Source organism: Xyrauchen texanus, chromosome 39 (genome assembly GCF_025860055.1).
Source record: "Xyrauchen texanus isolate HMW12.3.18 chromosome 39, RBS_HiC_50CHRs, whole genome shotgun sequence".
In the NCBI taxonomy this organism is placed as follows: Eukaryota; Metazoa; Chordata; class Actinopteri; order Cypriniformes; family Catostomidae; genus Xyrauchen; species Xyrauchen texanus.
In genome coordinates this window covers 23,499,645-23,515,584 of record NC_068314.1, presented here as the reverse complement: position 1 = coordinate 23,515,584, position 15,940 = coordinate 23,499,645, and the positions used below count along the sequence as shown (strand labels likewise).

The following is a 15,940-nucleotide window of genomic DNA, read 5'->3' as shown; positions in this document are numbered from 1 at the left end:
CAACTGGAGTGTGAACAGACAGCATTTCTGCGCGTGGACGAGGTGCGCAAGGCGCACGTGTGTGATGTGCACAAGGCAATCGTCACGACGAGAGTGGCTTTGTACGCAATCGTTTACTCATTCACTATTTCCTATATAATGAATGGCAGTTAGTGCACTATATCTCAGCAGTAAGTGAACAGAATAATGAATTCACATCACTTCTGAAGATACTGTATTAGGACGTGAGTGTCGGAGCTCTGGGGCTGGTGCAGAAATGTCATATATTAAATTTTAAAATACCTGGGCCTTATTTGTTATTCTTATTAAATAATATATGAATACAATAAATCTTCATTCTGTTTGTCATTTTTAATATATACTGTGTGTTAATATAAAGAGTAAACACATTTGATCAAATAAAGAGAACATTTTAAAATGTATCTGTATATTTTGTCTCTCTATGTTATTATGTTATTTTAATCCAGTAATGATTTGTCAAAAAGTTATTTACTACATTCAGCATGAAATAAAACATTGCAGGAGTGAAGGAAGCAGTAAATTCCAGCTTGTATGTCTTCCCCGTAGTGGATTGTGGGAAATTAACCGTCATTGAGTGTACCTGAAATGTACACTTGAAATTAGAATGCATTGTGGGTTAGAATGAGTGAACGAAATAAGGGAACAAGTGGTTCATTCAGAATTCAGACACTCCAACAAAATAGTGAAAACTCGAAATATTTCACTATTTAGTGGATAGGGGGTGGTTTCAGGCACAGTGAGTGTTCCATGATCAGGGTTGGTGCCCTACGTAGGTTGTGAACTCTGCATTTACAGAGCGGCAGTACTGCTGTACAGAACTAACAATCTAAATACTTATGACACTGAAAACTGTAACTACACTGAAATAAGAATCCACACAGGACTGTCAAAAGCTATGAAATAGCAAAACAAGGCATTATATTTCAGCATTATATAAAATTACTTTTTCACTTTTTCACTGTAAAAATTACAAGAAATGTTTCCAAACCTCTCTTCTTATTGACAAATTCATCCAGATCTGGCAAGAGCCCTTAAAAGAATAGTTCACCCAAAACTTACAATTCTCATTATTTACTCACACTCATGAAATCCCAGATGTGTATGTATAGTTCTTTCTTTTGCTGAACTTAAATGAAGATTTTTAGAAGAATTTCTCAGCTCTGTAGGTCCATAAAACGCAAGTGAATGGGTGGCAAGGCAACATTTTAAAGATAAACAAACAAACACAAGTCAGCATAAAAATAATCCATAAGACTCTAGTGGTTAAATCAGTATATTCAGTAGTGATGTGATAGGTGTGAACAAGAAACAGATCACTTTCACATTCTTCTTGTGTTTTTGGTGATTCACATTCTTCTCTGTATATCGCCCCCTGCTGCCTAGCAAAAAATGACAAATATTGGTCTGTTTCTCACCCACACTTATCATATCACTTCTGAAGACATGGATTTAACTACTGGAGTCTTATGGATTACTTTTATACTGCCTTTATGTGCTTTTTGAAGCATAAAGATTTGGCCTACAGAGTTAAAATAATCTTTTAAAAATCTGAATTTGTGTTCTGCAGAAGAAAGGAAGTTATACTCATCTGGAATGGCATGAGGGTAAGTAAATGAAGAGAGAATTTTCATTTTTGGGTGAACTATCTCTTTAAAGTGATAGCTAAGCCATAATGTAATATCCTGTCATAATTTATCTACCCTCATGTTGTTCCAAACCAGTGTGAGGCTTTGTATTATGTGGAACACAAAATATGTTAGACAGAATATTAGGGACTGACAGTCTCAGTCACCATTCACTTTAAATATATATATATATATATATTTAAAAAAAACATTCACTGAAAGTAAATAGTGACGCAGGCAAACATTCTGTCTAATATCTTCTTATTATGTTGCATGGAAGAAAGAAAGTCAAACAGGTTTGGAACAACATGATGGTGAATGATGTCAGAATTTCCATTAATAATATTCATAATTCTTAAGTACATGTTCAATGTGTATTATGTAATGGAATATAGGGGAGTAAACGTCTATTATGTCATTTGTGAAAGTAACGAGTTACTCACAACTTGAGAACTCTTTTAATTGGATACTTTCTTACTCTTACTCAAGTAATTATTTATGTTAGTACTTTTACTTCTACCTGAGTACAGTTTTTGGCTACTCTACCCACCTCTGTGTGCTAGTTTATAAACTTATATCACTAAATTCTGGTATTATTATCCTTCTATTTATTTACATTGTGGTCAATAACAGCTGAACTTTTACACATTTGCTGGAAATGCAGCTGCTGCTTACTATTTAAGGTGGATAAACTGAGCGCCACAGCAGACGCTTCCAGTGTAGAAAGCTACATTAATTAAAATGGAGCATATTTCTTTTTGACAGGCATATCGCAAATTCCAATTTTTTAGCACTTTGTCCATGAAAAAAGCTTTTACATTTTAGTTTTAAACTGTCTATGCATCTAATTTGGGTTTAAATGACTGTCTCCTGACACACTGAAATAATTGCAAAGAGCTGTAGATGGAGTGGTCGAACGGGCTGCACTTACAAGAACTGCCACAGTGAAGAACTGATGGGCTTAAACCACCATTAACATTCAAGGTGACGTTTCTCTCAGTCTAAAACGCTGTTTAGCCAACCCTCTACCCACAAGCTCAAGCCATGCAATGCCCTTCTCTTTCTCCCTTTGCTTCTGTTAGTTTTTACGCTTTGTACCTGATTTTCCCTTTTTAATTTGCTCTCTCTACCTATGTGTTTCTACATATTGCTCTCCCTGGCTTACCTCTCATTTAACTGTGTTCTGTTAATGCATTTTCCTGTCCTCCATTATTCAAAAGCTCTCTGTATGTCTGAGCATAAAGGACAGTCTGCGAGATGTGTGTTACATTTTCCATTCTACATCTCCACGTTATGCTCTCTCTTAGTGATTAAATGACCCCTGCAGTAATGACATACACCGCAGATGGCCATTGGAAGACGTAGCGAACTACTGAAGCAGCAAAATGCTGGCGTGAGACTGCCCTGAGACCGCCGCATGGCCGTCAATATGTTTAATGAAGGGAGTGATGAGTTATTGATACCTCCACTCTAATTAGAGTTCCAAAAGTGTCCATGGCAGTCATGGTGTTGACAGCAAACACAATGACAAACACTGATCGTGTTTGGATGGACTGACTGTGGGTTCTTCAGTATGGAAAAGCCTAGTCACATAACTACTGTTCTACTTGACTGGCACAGGCCTGTTCCTATTAGTTACACTTCCCAGAATCAGTTAAACTAATTACAGGCCTCAACTACAAACCAATAATGAAAGGTTTAGGGAGGTGGAAAGTGCTTACCAGACACTTTTCAATTCTCTTTCAGATTGATGACATTTCTGTTAACAACATATGTGTTTAGCACTGTTCCAAACCCTAGTGAGTTGCCTTGCTGTCTACTCAATACTGACAGCATACTACATGAAATGGTATCACTCATAAGTGACCAATTTGGAATGCTTTACTTAGGCAGCAACTCTGTGTAACACATAAATAGCGCTCCTCACATGACGAGCATGGGATTAACTCATAATTGATTCCACTAGAGTGTTATGTATGTTGCTAAGCTAACAACAGGATACTATAATAAGTATTAAAGTAAAAATTACACAAACACGCATTACACATTAGGTAAAAGGGTCAGTTTTTAATAAGATCAAGCCATTTTTCATTTTAAAAATAAAATGTACGTATATATATATATATATATATATATATATATATATATATATATATATATATATATATATATATTTTTTTTTTTTTATTATTTTTTTTTAACTCCACTTCAGTCAGTTCAATCCACTTTTAAGAATGCATTTGTGAAGTCTACATGCAACACTGCCTTAGTATTTGGCCAAAAGAGGCACTTAAAAGTAGCATAATTATGCTGCCTGATTTTGCATAAGCCCTCACATCGGGAGGTCACTAGGTTTTGAAACATGCATTTTTGCATACTGTTTATTTAATTTGAACAATCTTGCCATGTTCTGCAAACCCAAGCTGCTAACTCTGTGGGCTGATGTCAATTAATGAAAACATTGTTGTGGAACAAGCATGATTGTGACAAAGTGCCTCTACAATTTAAAGCATTACCAATGTAATGTACCTGGAAATGCTGACTACATAGTTTCATATAATGCACTGACTTTCTATAACTTTTATGAACAAAAATTTGTCATATAACAGTTATTAACAATAACTAGCTTTAAGAAAAGTGATGCAAAAAAAAAAAAAAACAATGCTACATAGGCTTGTGCAATGTGTAAATTTAGTTAAGACAGGTACAGTATGTCTGAAGGAAACAGTATGTCCATTCTCTCATTGGACATATGGAAAACTGCATTCTTCTGTGTTCAAGGGTGTCTATGTGTGTATTAGCTTCTACATTCAATCAACACCAGACACTAGGCCAGGAGCGTGCCTCTCGTTGTCATTTCAAGTTGAATATAAAGTATGTAGGAAATCTTCCCTGCACATGGGCCATCTGCGGCAGCTTGTCCCTTCACTTCCTCTCAACTGTAGTTGTTGTCATGTACATTATGAAAAAAAAAAAGCTTTGAGCTGATCTAGGAGCAGTGTCAAGTGCCTCTCACAAGTCTGTTTTCTCTAATATGCTCCATTTTAAAATAAACTGTAATTAAAGCAACTTGGCACTACACTTGGCCCAGGAATTTTACAGTTCAGACCATCGTCTTCAAAGCCACGAAAAGTTTAAATCAATCCCAGAACAACAGCAAATGACATTGGGAAGATTCTGGAGGAAGTAGGTAGACAAGTATCTATATATCCACAGTAAAACAAGTCCTATATGGACATAACCTGAAAGGCTGCTCAGCAAGGAAGAAGCCACTGCTCTAAAACCACCATACAAATGCCAGACTACATTTTGCAAGTGCACATAGGACAAAGATCTTAGTTTTTGATAAATGTCCTCTGGTCTAATGAAACAAAAATTTAACTGTTTGGCCATAATGACCATTGTTATGTTTGGAGGAAAAAGGTGAGGCTTGTAAGGAGAAGAACACCATCCCAAATATGAAGCATAGGGGTGTCAGCATCATGTTGTATGGGTGCTTTGCTGCAGGAGGACTGGTCCACTTAAAAAAAAATAGATGGCATCATGAGGAAGGAAAACTATATGGATATATTGAAGCAAAATCACAAGATATCAGCCAGTAATTTTAAGCTCGGTCGCAAATGGGTCTTCCAAATGGACAATGACCCCTAGCATACCGCCAAATTTATGGCAAAATGGCTTAAGGACAACAAAGTTAAGGTATTGGAGTGGCCATCACAAAGCCCTGACCTCAATAAGATAGAACATTTGTGGGCAGATATGAAAAAGCATGTGCGAGCAAGGAGGCCTACAAACCTAACTCAGTTACACCAGTTCTGTCTGGAGGAATGGGCCAGAATTCCAGCAACTTATTGTGAGAAGCTTGTAGAAGGCTATTCAAAATGCTTGACCCAAGTTAACCAATTTAAAGGCAATGCTACCAAATACTAACAAAGTGTATGTAAACTTCTTACCCACTAGAAATGTGATGAAAGTAATAAAAACTGAAATAAATAATTCTCTCTACAATTATATTGAAATTTCACATTTTTAAAAAATTGTGTTAAATATTTTTTATTTTTGTAATAAATCCCTTTAATTTGCCTCTGCATTTGGGTCCTTACTCAAATTTATGTGACAAGTATTGCACAGGAAAGCAAATGTAAACATATTGTTGGGCCTCATGTATTCAGATACAAGACAAAGTCAGGCCTAACGCAGTCGTAAAGCCTGACTGAGGCCTACAAACACAGTCATATATCTTACTGATAAAAACGTGCCAAAATCAAACAAAGGGAGTACAAAACAGACTACAAATCCTATGAAGCTTTGCCCACTTTACACCTATGTGTGAATGTGTGAAATTCCAAAGGATCGAACTCTCAACTGCTATTGGATGAGGCACACAACAGAACACCCCTCGACCATGATGTCATCGGGAGTAGAAATACCTCTGAAATCCTTCCGGGAATCGCTTCCAGCGACTTTGCGTGTCGTGCATAGATGCAGCTCATCATTACTCTCAGGTGTAGCCTCATTGTACAAGGAAGTAATGTACAACTTGAAACTGTGGCCATACAATCTCCATCTTGCTGAACGAGTTGAGATTACTCTGTGTTCCACCAAACTCTCTAAAGGATCCAAAGGAGACTGCCGAGCAATCCACATCTTCATTTGATTGCCTGTAGAAGTGAAGAAAGATTTCTCTTCCCTCTTCAACCAAGTGGATGTTGCTGATTTCTCTGCCACCCTGCCGAGAATCAGCAGCCGTACCAACAGCCGACTGAGCAAGGAAATGGCCTCCCGTCATCACCCAAGCCTCGAGGAACCGAGTTGGAGACAAACAATGGATTCACACATTCTACCTGTGTCCTCCTGCGATCCAAGTAAGACAGAATATTATAGTGTGTTATTCTTGTGTATCATGGTTATTGCTTGTACAGTTTACGGACCGCCGAGTCCACTCATTGCTGCTAATAATACTCAAAGTATTAATGCAACATACTGTTATCACAAATTCGATTTTTCTGTGTTGTAATCCAACCTTGTTGGACTGTTGTGTATTTACGCCATCGCGGATGAGACCGGCACATTGAATTTATCCATTAAACGGTTTACGAGCCGTTCACCGCGTCTCTGATTGATAAACTAACAGCTGCCTTCACTCCCACGATCATGAAACCGGCTTCGGTGCCCCCATTTTATTCTCTCTCTCTGTCGTACTAACCAACCACACACACATTTGGCTAGTAGATAACTTGGTGATAAAGCTCAGTTTTGTCCCCAAGTGATCGTACAAACAGAGACACGAGGTAAACGGGCAGACGCCCTTAACCGGCTTCTCTCCGCCCACATTCGCAGCCATATTCTCTGGCTGAAAATTTTATGTGACGTACTCTCCATGAGAGCCGCTTCTTCCATTTTGTGCACGTCACCTTTCAATGACTCAAATTCACACACACACACACACACACACACACACACACACACACACACACACACACACACACACACACACACACACAGACACACACACACACACACAGACACACACCATCCTCTCATGTGTTATAGGCTTATTTTGGTTACCATATCTAATCATGTCACTGTTTAGTTTGTAGTTGTTAGATGGAATTTATTGACTGCATAGGATTGATTATTAATTGATATTACTGCATCAATATACTTTGTTATATTTATGTCAGTGCTCGGATTCAAGCCTTCATTGTTTACTTTTTAAATGTTCTTTGATGTTCTCTGGACGTCGATTTTCCTAAGAGAACAATCTAATATTGAGACTGTTATACTGTCTGGTTATTAGTCCCTGATTCAGGGGTGGTGCCCCGGTGATATTAATCCTTATTAATATTCTATTGATTTGGAAAATATATAATTATGTTTGATGCTTGTTGAATTTGAAAGCTAGTGTTAATTCTAATCAATGTTCCATTGATTTTAATAATTAATGATTATCCTTGATAATAATTAATGTTTTATTGAATAAAATAGATGATTGTTGATTTAAAGGATTAAAAAGCTAACATTGATTCTAAACAATGTTCTATTGATTTTAATAATTAATAATTATATTTGATAATTATTAATTATTGCTAATAACCAAACCCGCTCCTAAACGTAGCGCACTTGTCTTGTTAATCCACTTATTGTAAATTAGAACATACTGTATGTTAAAAATAAATAAAAGAAACTATTCATAATCACAAACTGTTTTCAAAGCACCAGGGTTTTTTTAACCAATATATTATACGTAATGAATAATGTTCATATTAAAGACTTTCAATACTACATCACCACATTATTTCCAGACCTTAACACTTTTCTCAATAGACAGACTTTCAAAATATTGCTTACCACATAGAAAAATTTGATTTGAGTCACATCAATTTAGATGGAAGACCAGGTATTTCTGATCACCCCATGGATGATTCATGTTTGATTGCCTTTGAAAGTTCGACAACCCTGAACTAGAGGAATTCTGTTGCTCTGTCACACCACCACTCTTTCCACCCACACTACACCATCTACCGCATGTCTCCAAAACAAGTGTGACAAACCTCTTACTTACAGAGACACAAACTCAGCCTTACATTCTCACACCTCTAACTCTATGCCCTGCCAAGATGATCAAGTTTCTACCCGAGTTTCTGCGAGCACCACCTTCGGCTGCATAAGAAACATCTGTGCTCATCTCCCCCTTCACTGCTAACCCTGGCTCCTCATCGCAGCATTCACCCAGCCAAGACGGAGTGAATTTCAGCTCAGGTTTTACAGACATTCTCATGGGAGGGAGCGGAGGAGGAAGAAACTGATAGAAAAAAAAATAAAAAAGATGGAGAGAGCGAGAGAGAGAGAGTCAGTGGGGCTGCAAAACCATTCCTATATTAGTGCGACTCAAGCATCTCTGTCCTAGCACTTCCCTTAGGACCACCATCAGCCATGGCAAAACTAGGACAGGAAGGGAGGGAGAGAGAGAGAGAGAGAGAGAGAGAGAGAGAAAATAGAAGGAACATGAAGGAGAGAGCATGACAGCCACTCAATTCATGTGGCACCACTAAATAGTAACAGAGGTTGTCACATTGTTAATGAAAACCAACACTATTCAAATTTAATTAAGTGCTTGTTACCAGCTCTGGGTAATTTTTCATGGCTTAGCCATTTTTAACAAAGATTTTGATTTACACACATGTAGAGCCCAACCGATATAAGATTTTTAAGACCAATACTGATTTTAGAGGTGGGAAAATTCACTGATTTCTGATATGGTGGCCGATATAGTTCATTTTTGAGCTGGAATGAAAACAGAACTTTTCTATGTGGATTGTGCACCGATTTTGCACAGATATGACTATGCAATGGTACTCAGAAGGCTGCTTTCTAAAACAAATATTTTTATCAAAGAATATTTGACATTGATATTATACATTGTCAACAAATTCATTAGAAATGAACACCTGAGAAAATAAATAAAATAAATAGCTTAATAAATATCAGTACTGTATGTTCAGTACCAGTAAGTTGTTGATAATTTAAATGAAGAATAAATCAAAATAGAATAAATTGCTAAATACAAATCAGTACTGAATATTCTGTAACAGTCAATTGTTGACCATTTAAATAAAGAATAATAAAAATAAAATAAATAGCTAAATAAACATCAGTACTGTTTAGTATCAGTCAATGGATGACCATTAAAATAAATTATCAATAAAAATTAAATAAATAGGTACATAAACATCAGTACTGTTTTTTTTTTTTTTACAATTTTAATAGTGCACGTCAATTAGAAGCAGGTTGTAACACAAGAAGCATTTACACCTGCCAAGACAAGAGATAAACATTAGCTGTGTTGTTACACTGTATTCTGCTATACAAGTTCAGGGGAAACTTTCAAAGGTGGAAAACCATACTTTTAAACATTACATTTTATAAATGCAATGACTAGAAATGTTCAGTTGAAAGGGTACCAAACTGTGAATCCTGAACAAATCTGTTTGGTGATTACGTGTTTACACATTAGCTTCCACTCAGCTGACAAGGGATGAAAGCAGCTACTTGATTAGCTAGTTAGCTATAAGCTCATTGTCATGGAGAGCAAAAGATGGACATTGTTTATGTTACTTTCCATCATTGCGTCTTACCAACTAGGTAAAAACATAGCGTGAAATCAACACACAACAGACACTATCCACCACTGCACCATTGTCTGCTGAGCTGCAAAAAGATGTTCAGCATACCAATCTGCTACATTACTGACTGCACTGACATACTATTGCTGGCTAACATAACAAACAGATGAGATAAACATGAGTGACATGGTTGTCAGGGACAGGGTTAATATTATATTAGTTATATTTAAAAGGGAAAATGGTGGGGTCATTGTTTATTAAGTTTCCAGTATGAATTTCACAAACTACTTACCGAGAAGACACAGCTTAACTCCGCACCGCTTATCTCCGCCATGTCTGCAGAGCCACCGTCAGTTCAGCTCTATAAACAGGGGATTCAGAGCACGCTCTGCTGGACACACTATGACACCAATTCACACATTGTTTTCTGCATTATATGTTCTGAAAAAAAGTTTTCATATCTGCGCATATCGGTAAACATATACGCTGATACTGATATATAGTGAAAGGATAATATCGGCTGACTGATAAATTGGTCGGGCACTACATACAGTCTGTTATACAAAAAAACCCCACTGAAGACAAAGGCACTGAGGTCCTTTATGCACTCCTTGACAGGAACATGGTGGAAAACCAGTCAGTCTGTGAGACCAGTGATTACACAGTAAAGCAGACTCGCTCCTCTGTTTCTAGGCTTGGGAACTGAGAAACAATTCTGTTTCAGAGCCGGTTCCATTTGCAAAAATAAATGTGGAATCTAATGATGTTCAAGACTGCTCAGTCCAGTAATGGTTCTAAAAATATATTCATTCTACCACTGATGCAGATGGAATACATATACATTTAACAGTGTTTCCAGCACCACAATTCAGTGGTGACACTGCACAGTTACTGAATTGCTAAGGCAAAATAAATTATGCATTGGCTGAGTTGTAAGTTTAAGGTCCCAATTTTAATGATTCTGATAAATCAAAAGCACAAATTCAAGGCGAATGTCCATGACATTTTGGTATTTTCGTGCAAGTAGAAGCTAAGTCTAGATGCAAGTGTGTTTGGAGAAATTGTGTCCACAAAGTGCTAATGGGATGGGTCAAGTGCTCTTCTCCGGTTATTTCAATGTCTGCGTCCTATTGTATAGTCCATTCCCTGCCAAGCACCAGCGATGTAAACAAAGACAGTAAGTTCAAAAAAAGTTAAAGTGTAAAATGGGCTGTATGCAATGAATAAGAAGAATAAAAATATGGACTTGTGTTCTTTTGTGCATTAGCTGTGTCCTTATTGAATGTCAGGTATATTTCTTTGACAGTGACACACCTTTTATACACATGGAAAATGTGGTTCTCATCAGAATATGGATGTAGGTTCCTTTAAATTATAAAGAATGTAAGGATTATTAATCATATAATTACATAAGTGGCACACAAATCATGGCAAGTATTAACAGTTATTGTATCAGCCTTCCAGGTTAGGCTGTGGATTTTTGCACACATGCCACTTCTATCAGTTGATTTTGCTTAAAAAAACTAATTAATTTATTGAAACACGACAATATTAAAAACAAAAACTACAATTAAAGTAAAAAAGGAAATTATCCCCTCCCCAAATCCAAAAATGTTACCCTCTCCAACTTCTTCCTAGCCTCTTTTGAAGTGACTTAAAAATTACGCGAGGAGGAAAAATATTTATCCAAATTAGACTATAAATACAATTGTAAATATTACATAATTATTTATGCCATATTTTCTTTTCTCAGGAAAAGAGTTAATTTGGCTTTACACCAGTTCATTTTCATACAATACACCCACAGATAACACAAACACTCCCACCCACAAAAACTGTGCTTAGAATTAGCACTTTAACAAAAACTGGATAAGATGTAGTGCACGGTCATTGCCAGTAGTGCTGCGCTTAGCATGCTAATGAAATTAGTCATACTGTAAGTATTATGAGACGGTCCTTTTTAATGAATCAGTTTAATGACTTACTCACTGAAAGAATTGGTCAGAGGCGTGTTTTCCAAAAGCACTGTTAGACAGCTATGGTCGTAAGTTCCATCGTTACCAACATAGTTAAATGATTTGGTGTTTCCCAAAATCGTAGTTCAAACGAACATTCGCAAACAGCCTCACAAATTTGTGTGGTTGGGACTACAGCTCTTTACTTGTGGTTAGAAGCATAATTCCTTGTAGGTTTGCTGTGTGGACATCATTTCACTTCGCTGAGGCTTCTATATCTTTTATTCCAAATATATATTTAATTCTGCCAAGACTTTGATCCCGTATACATGCATTTAAAAATAAATGACTTATTCAAGGTTTTGCACAAAGCACCATTCTGAAACATAATATAAACATGAATGCAGACGTTTAAGCACTAAATAAAAATGAGCATTATGCTTACACAAACTAGGAATTTGTCTTGGTGACAGAAGCTTCCAGGGCACAAACAGTACAACAACAAGACAGAGATAATGAAAAAAAAAAATTATGTAAATAAAAAGCAAATAGAAAATATAAGCATATCTAGAAATACACAATAAGACTAATATATTCCCTTCAAAGTCTTTGCTATCCAATGTGAGAACAGTGGAGTGCTGAAAGATATGGGGCTCCCCCTGCCCTCCCTTCAAGAATTGTACATTTCCAGAGTGAGGAAACGTGCTGGAGAAACACTCTGGATACCACTCACCCAGCCCACTGCCTTTTTGAACTGTTGCCTTCTAGCTGGCACTACAAAGCAATGAGCACCAGAACCGTCAGGCACAAGTTGTGCCTGACTGTTCTGGTGCTCATTGCTCTGTAGAGCCCCATATCATTCAGCACTCCACTGTTCTCACAGTGGATGGCAAAGACTTTGAAGGGAATATAGCATAGGGATGATCTCTTCTGATTAGAATGCGCCCATTTGTAACCCCAAAGTCTGATGTAGAGGAAAACAAATCTATTGCAAAGCAATGCATCTGTCTCATTACATGGTGGTAATCCACCCATGCATAACAACATTAATGACAGCTTTATGTTTTTGAACCAACGTGGTTTGAACAATGGATGTGCAACAAATGTACTACTATTTTGGAAAACTGTTGTGACTAGCTAGTTAATTTCTCCAACGATGCATTGTACTATGGTGGTTAAGCAGTGAGTTAGGTTTTTGTCCAGGAAACGCACCGCTTAGTCATAACTTTCGTCATGTCCAACTTAAATGAACCAACAGCCGTTACTGTGTTATGTTTACTTAAGGCTTGTGAGACTTAAATCAGTGTAATTACTGACTATTTCTTCATGTCTTCAAGTGCTAAAATAATTCCTAAATGTAATTATTAAGAAACTGGTATTGTTAGTGAAACTAAAATGGAACCAGCATCAATATATATCAATATAAACAATTCCTTTTCCTATCTTGCACTGTGCTTGTTCACATCGCTAAGATGGTTCATTACACAAAGATAAGTCAATATTGCACTGCTAAAAGCCGATGCTTCTCTTGTCATCTATCAGAAGCATAAATACAATTAGGCTTTCACAATCAAATGTTTTCATTAAAAGAATTATAGGTATAGACGTGTCAATTTCAAATCCAATTAAAGTGTGTGATTAAAATGAAGTTTTAGGGAGAAAAATGAAAATGAAAATGAAATCTTACCCATTTCTCCTGATGAGAGAGAGCACAAAGCACACATTTTCCAAAACTGAATAGACTGAATGAAGATGAAATCCATTCCCAAACAAGTATTCTCTGTATAAATGTATTTCTTTTGGAATACACAAGTCAAGCGCAGGATGAATCTAAAGGCAAAGAAACCATCTCACTAGACTAGATGTGAATCGGGTGTAATGTTCATAACAAAGAGAAGGGCTTTTACATCATTTACCCAGAAGTGCAGAAATTCTCAATCTGAGCAAATTCTTCACTCGTGCCTCTCAAAACCACTCAAATTTCAGATTTACACTCTGTCCGCTCCATTAGTGCACCAGACAATCTGCGCACACAAGACTTAACTGTTCATTTCCATCAAAATAACTTCTTCAGTTTCCTGTAAAGCTATTTTCTCATGATGATTGTGGGCCTTATTTTAAGCATGATGAAAGCTGGAAACATGGCATCAACTGCAAACATTAGAGATGACAAATATTTTCACAACATTCTCTGCATTATGGACAAAACATTCATGATAAATCCAGAGCAAGATGCTATCTATACCTTCACTAGCTTCCACAGTCTAATTGTGTCAAAAATCTCTGCAAGGGCTGTAAAGGCTTATTCAGGGTAAAGCAGAGCTGGGGGGGCAGGAAGTTTGGCGATTCTTCCCATTTGTAGTGTGAAGGATAGTTCACCCAAAAATAACATTCTGTCATTATTTACTCATCCTGATATTTTTCCAAATCCATATGACTTTCTTCCTTCCATTAAACACAAAAGAAGACATTTTGAAAAATGTCTTGGTTGATTTTTTTCCATGCAATGACAATGAATGCTGACTGGAAGAGTAAAGCCTCAAAAAAGGAGGAAAAATCACCTTAAAAGCTTAATAAAAGTAATTCACATAACATGCTTTATTTAAGTCATATGTAGCTCTAGCTCTTCTTGGCACATTCATAAATCTAGAGCAGATATCCAGATTTTCAATTAATAACACCTTAAATTCTGGTCTGGTCCTCACACAAAGCCATTATATGGTTTACAATACATTTTCTGTGGTGATTTTGCGTAATTGTTTGAGGCTTTACATCTCCAGCCAACATTCACTGCCAATGCATGGGGTTGCAAAGAAGAAAGTAAGCCAGTGATGACAGACTGAATTTTAATTTGATGGTGAAGTATGCCTTTAACAAATCGGAACCTAAAATTAATTTTATTTATTCACTTGAGTTTTTCTATTTTTTATTAATTGTTTTGGTTTGGCAGACCAGGGACTTAAGAAAGCCTATTCTCAATCTGAAATGTTCCTGTTGCCAGAGAGGTCGTATTAATGAGATACTTTATACAAGGTGTGCTGTCAACAAACTCAAGGCTCAGAGGGCCGAGGTAGGATACATAAGAGTGGGGGATCTAGGGGGAAAAACATTATCTTGATGAAGCTATGATCAATATAACTAGTGTAAGCCAATGAAATCCAGATAGCATCTCTTTTAATTGAGATTAGACTCTGCAAGTTCAATGTGTGCCCATCTGATTTAAGAGATGCTTGGTCTCCCCGGTAAACTCTTCATGGTGGGAATCAATTATGGCTTAGTCTCTGACATACAAAATGATCAGAGAACCAAGATCTAGAATTCAGGGAAGTCTCACGTATCCAGACTTTTGACTTGCAGCATAACTTCTGGTCCACATAGCAGACAATTCTGGCCAAGAACCGCTCAATTAGACAGGAAGAGACTGTACGATTGGAATGCTGTTTTTTTATATTTAGTGATGCCAATAACCTAAAAAAAACTACAGAAAATCAAGTGATTAGTTCTTCCTCATCTTTGTAAACAAAATTATTTTACATGACTTATTTTGTTTTGTTATTTTGTTTTGTGAAGATGCATATAGACAGCCAATCAGATTTGAACTGGTGATTTCAGACAGCTCTTGCCAATGTTGTGTGCAGTATATTCATCAGACTGTCAGACAGAGGCCTGTGGATGGTTTATGGCTGAGATTAACTTCAGAGGGGAAAGATTTCCAGTATGCAAACCTTATTAGGTAGTTGTCGTGGGGGGGGGAAGATCTTTGCCTTTTCTCTTTTGTTTTCATGTTGGTGGATACATACCTCCTTTTCTACACATTTTCTTGCCGGGTTTTCTGGCACATTCCTTGGATATTCTTTTTACTGCAAAATGAATAAAAACTAAAAAATAACATGGGAGTCCATTATGGACAGCAGGAGCATGCAACAGCACTATTTGACTGCAAGATAAGAGAGTATCAAGAATAAGTTTTCTTGATGTCTTAAGTCATCATTATCAGCACCATAATCATCAGTATTGCACATAATAATCCCCCTCTTTTGTTCATTTTGCCAACACACACAACTGAAAGATTATAGGCTGCTTACACTAAAGTGTGTGTCTGTATTACTAGGAAAGGGAGGGGGTAAACCAACGTCACCTAAAATGGACGTGCAGCAGCACACAGAAAGATTTGCATATGCAAGGAATTGGAGGGAAGGTTAGGTCACATACA

At 36.9% G+C, this 15,940-nt stretch overlaps 1 protein-coding gene across 10 annotated transcripts in view; it reads right to left on the bottom strand.

Moving 5' to 3' along the window:
- The window catches only part of LOC127633080 (neuroligin-1), a 257,977-nt gene that overhangs the window by 241,402 nt on the left and 635 nt on the right, over positions 1-15,940 (bottom strand). For 2 of the 10 annotated variants that reach the window (XM_052111958.1, XM_052111959.1), the window contains exon 2: positions 15,528-15,587. The exons of 5 other annotated variants lie outside the window; for them this stretch is intronic. In XM_052111958.1, coding sequence (XP_051967918.1) covers positions 15,528-15,587 — 60 coding nt within the window. Of the gene's footprint in view, positions 1-282; positions 302-1,496; positions 1,508-8,241; positions 8,259-15,527; positions 15,588-15,940 lie in introns of all 10 variants that reach the window. 3 more of the 10 variants (XM_052111963.1, XM_052111964.1, XM_052111965.1) reach the window with 3 other exon arrangements.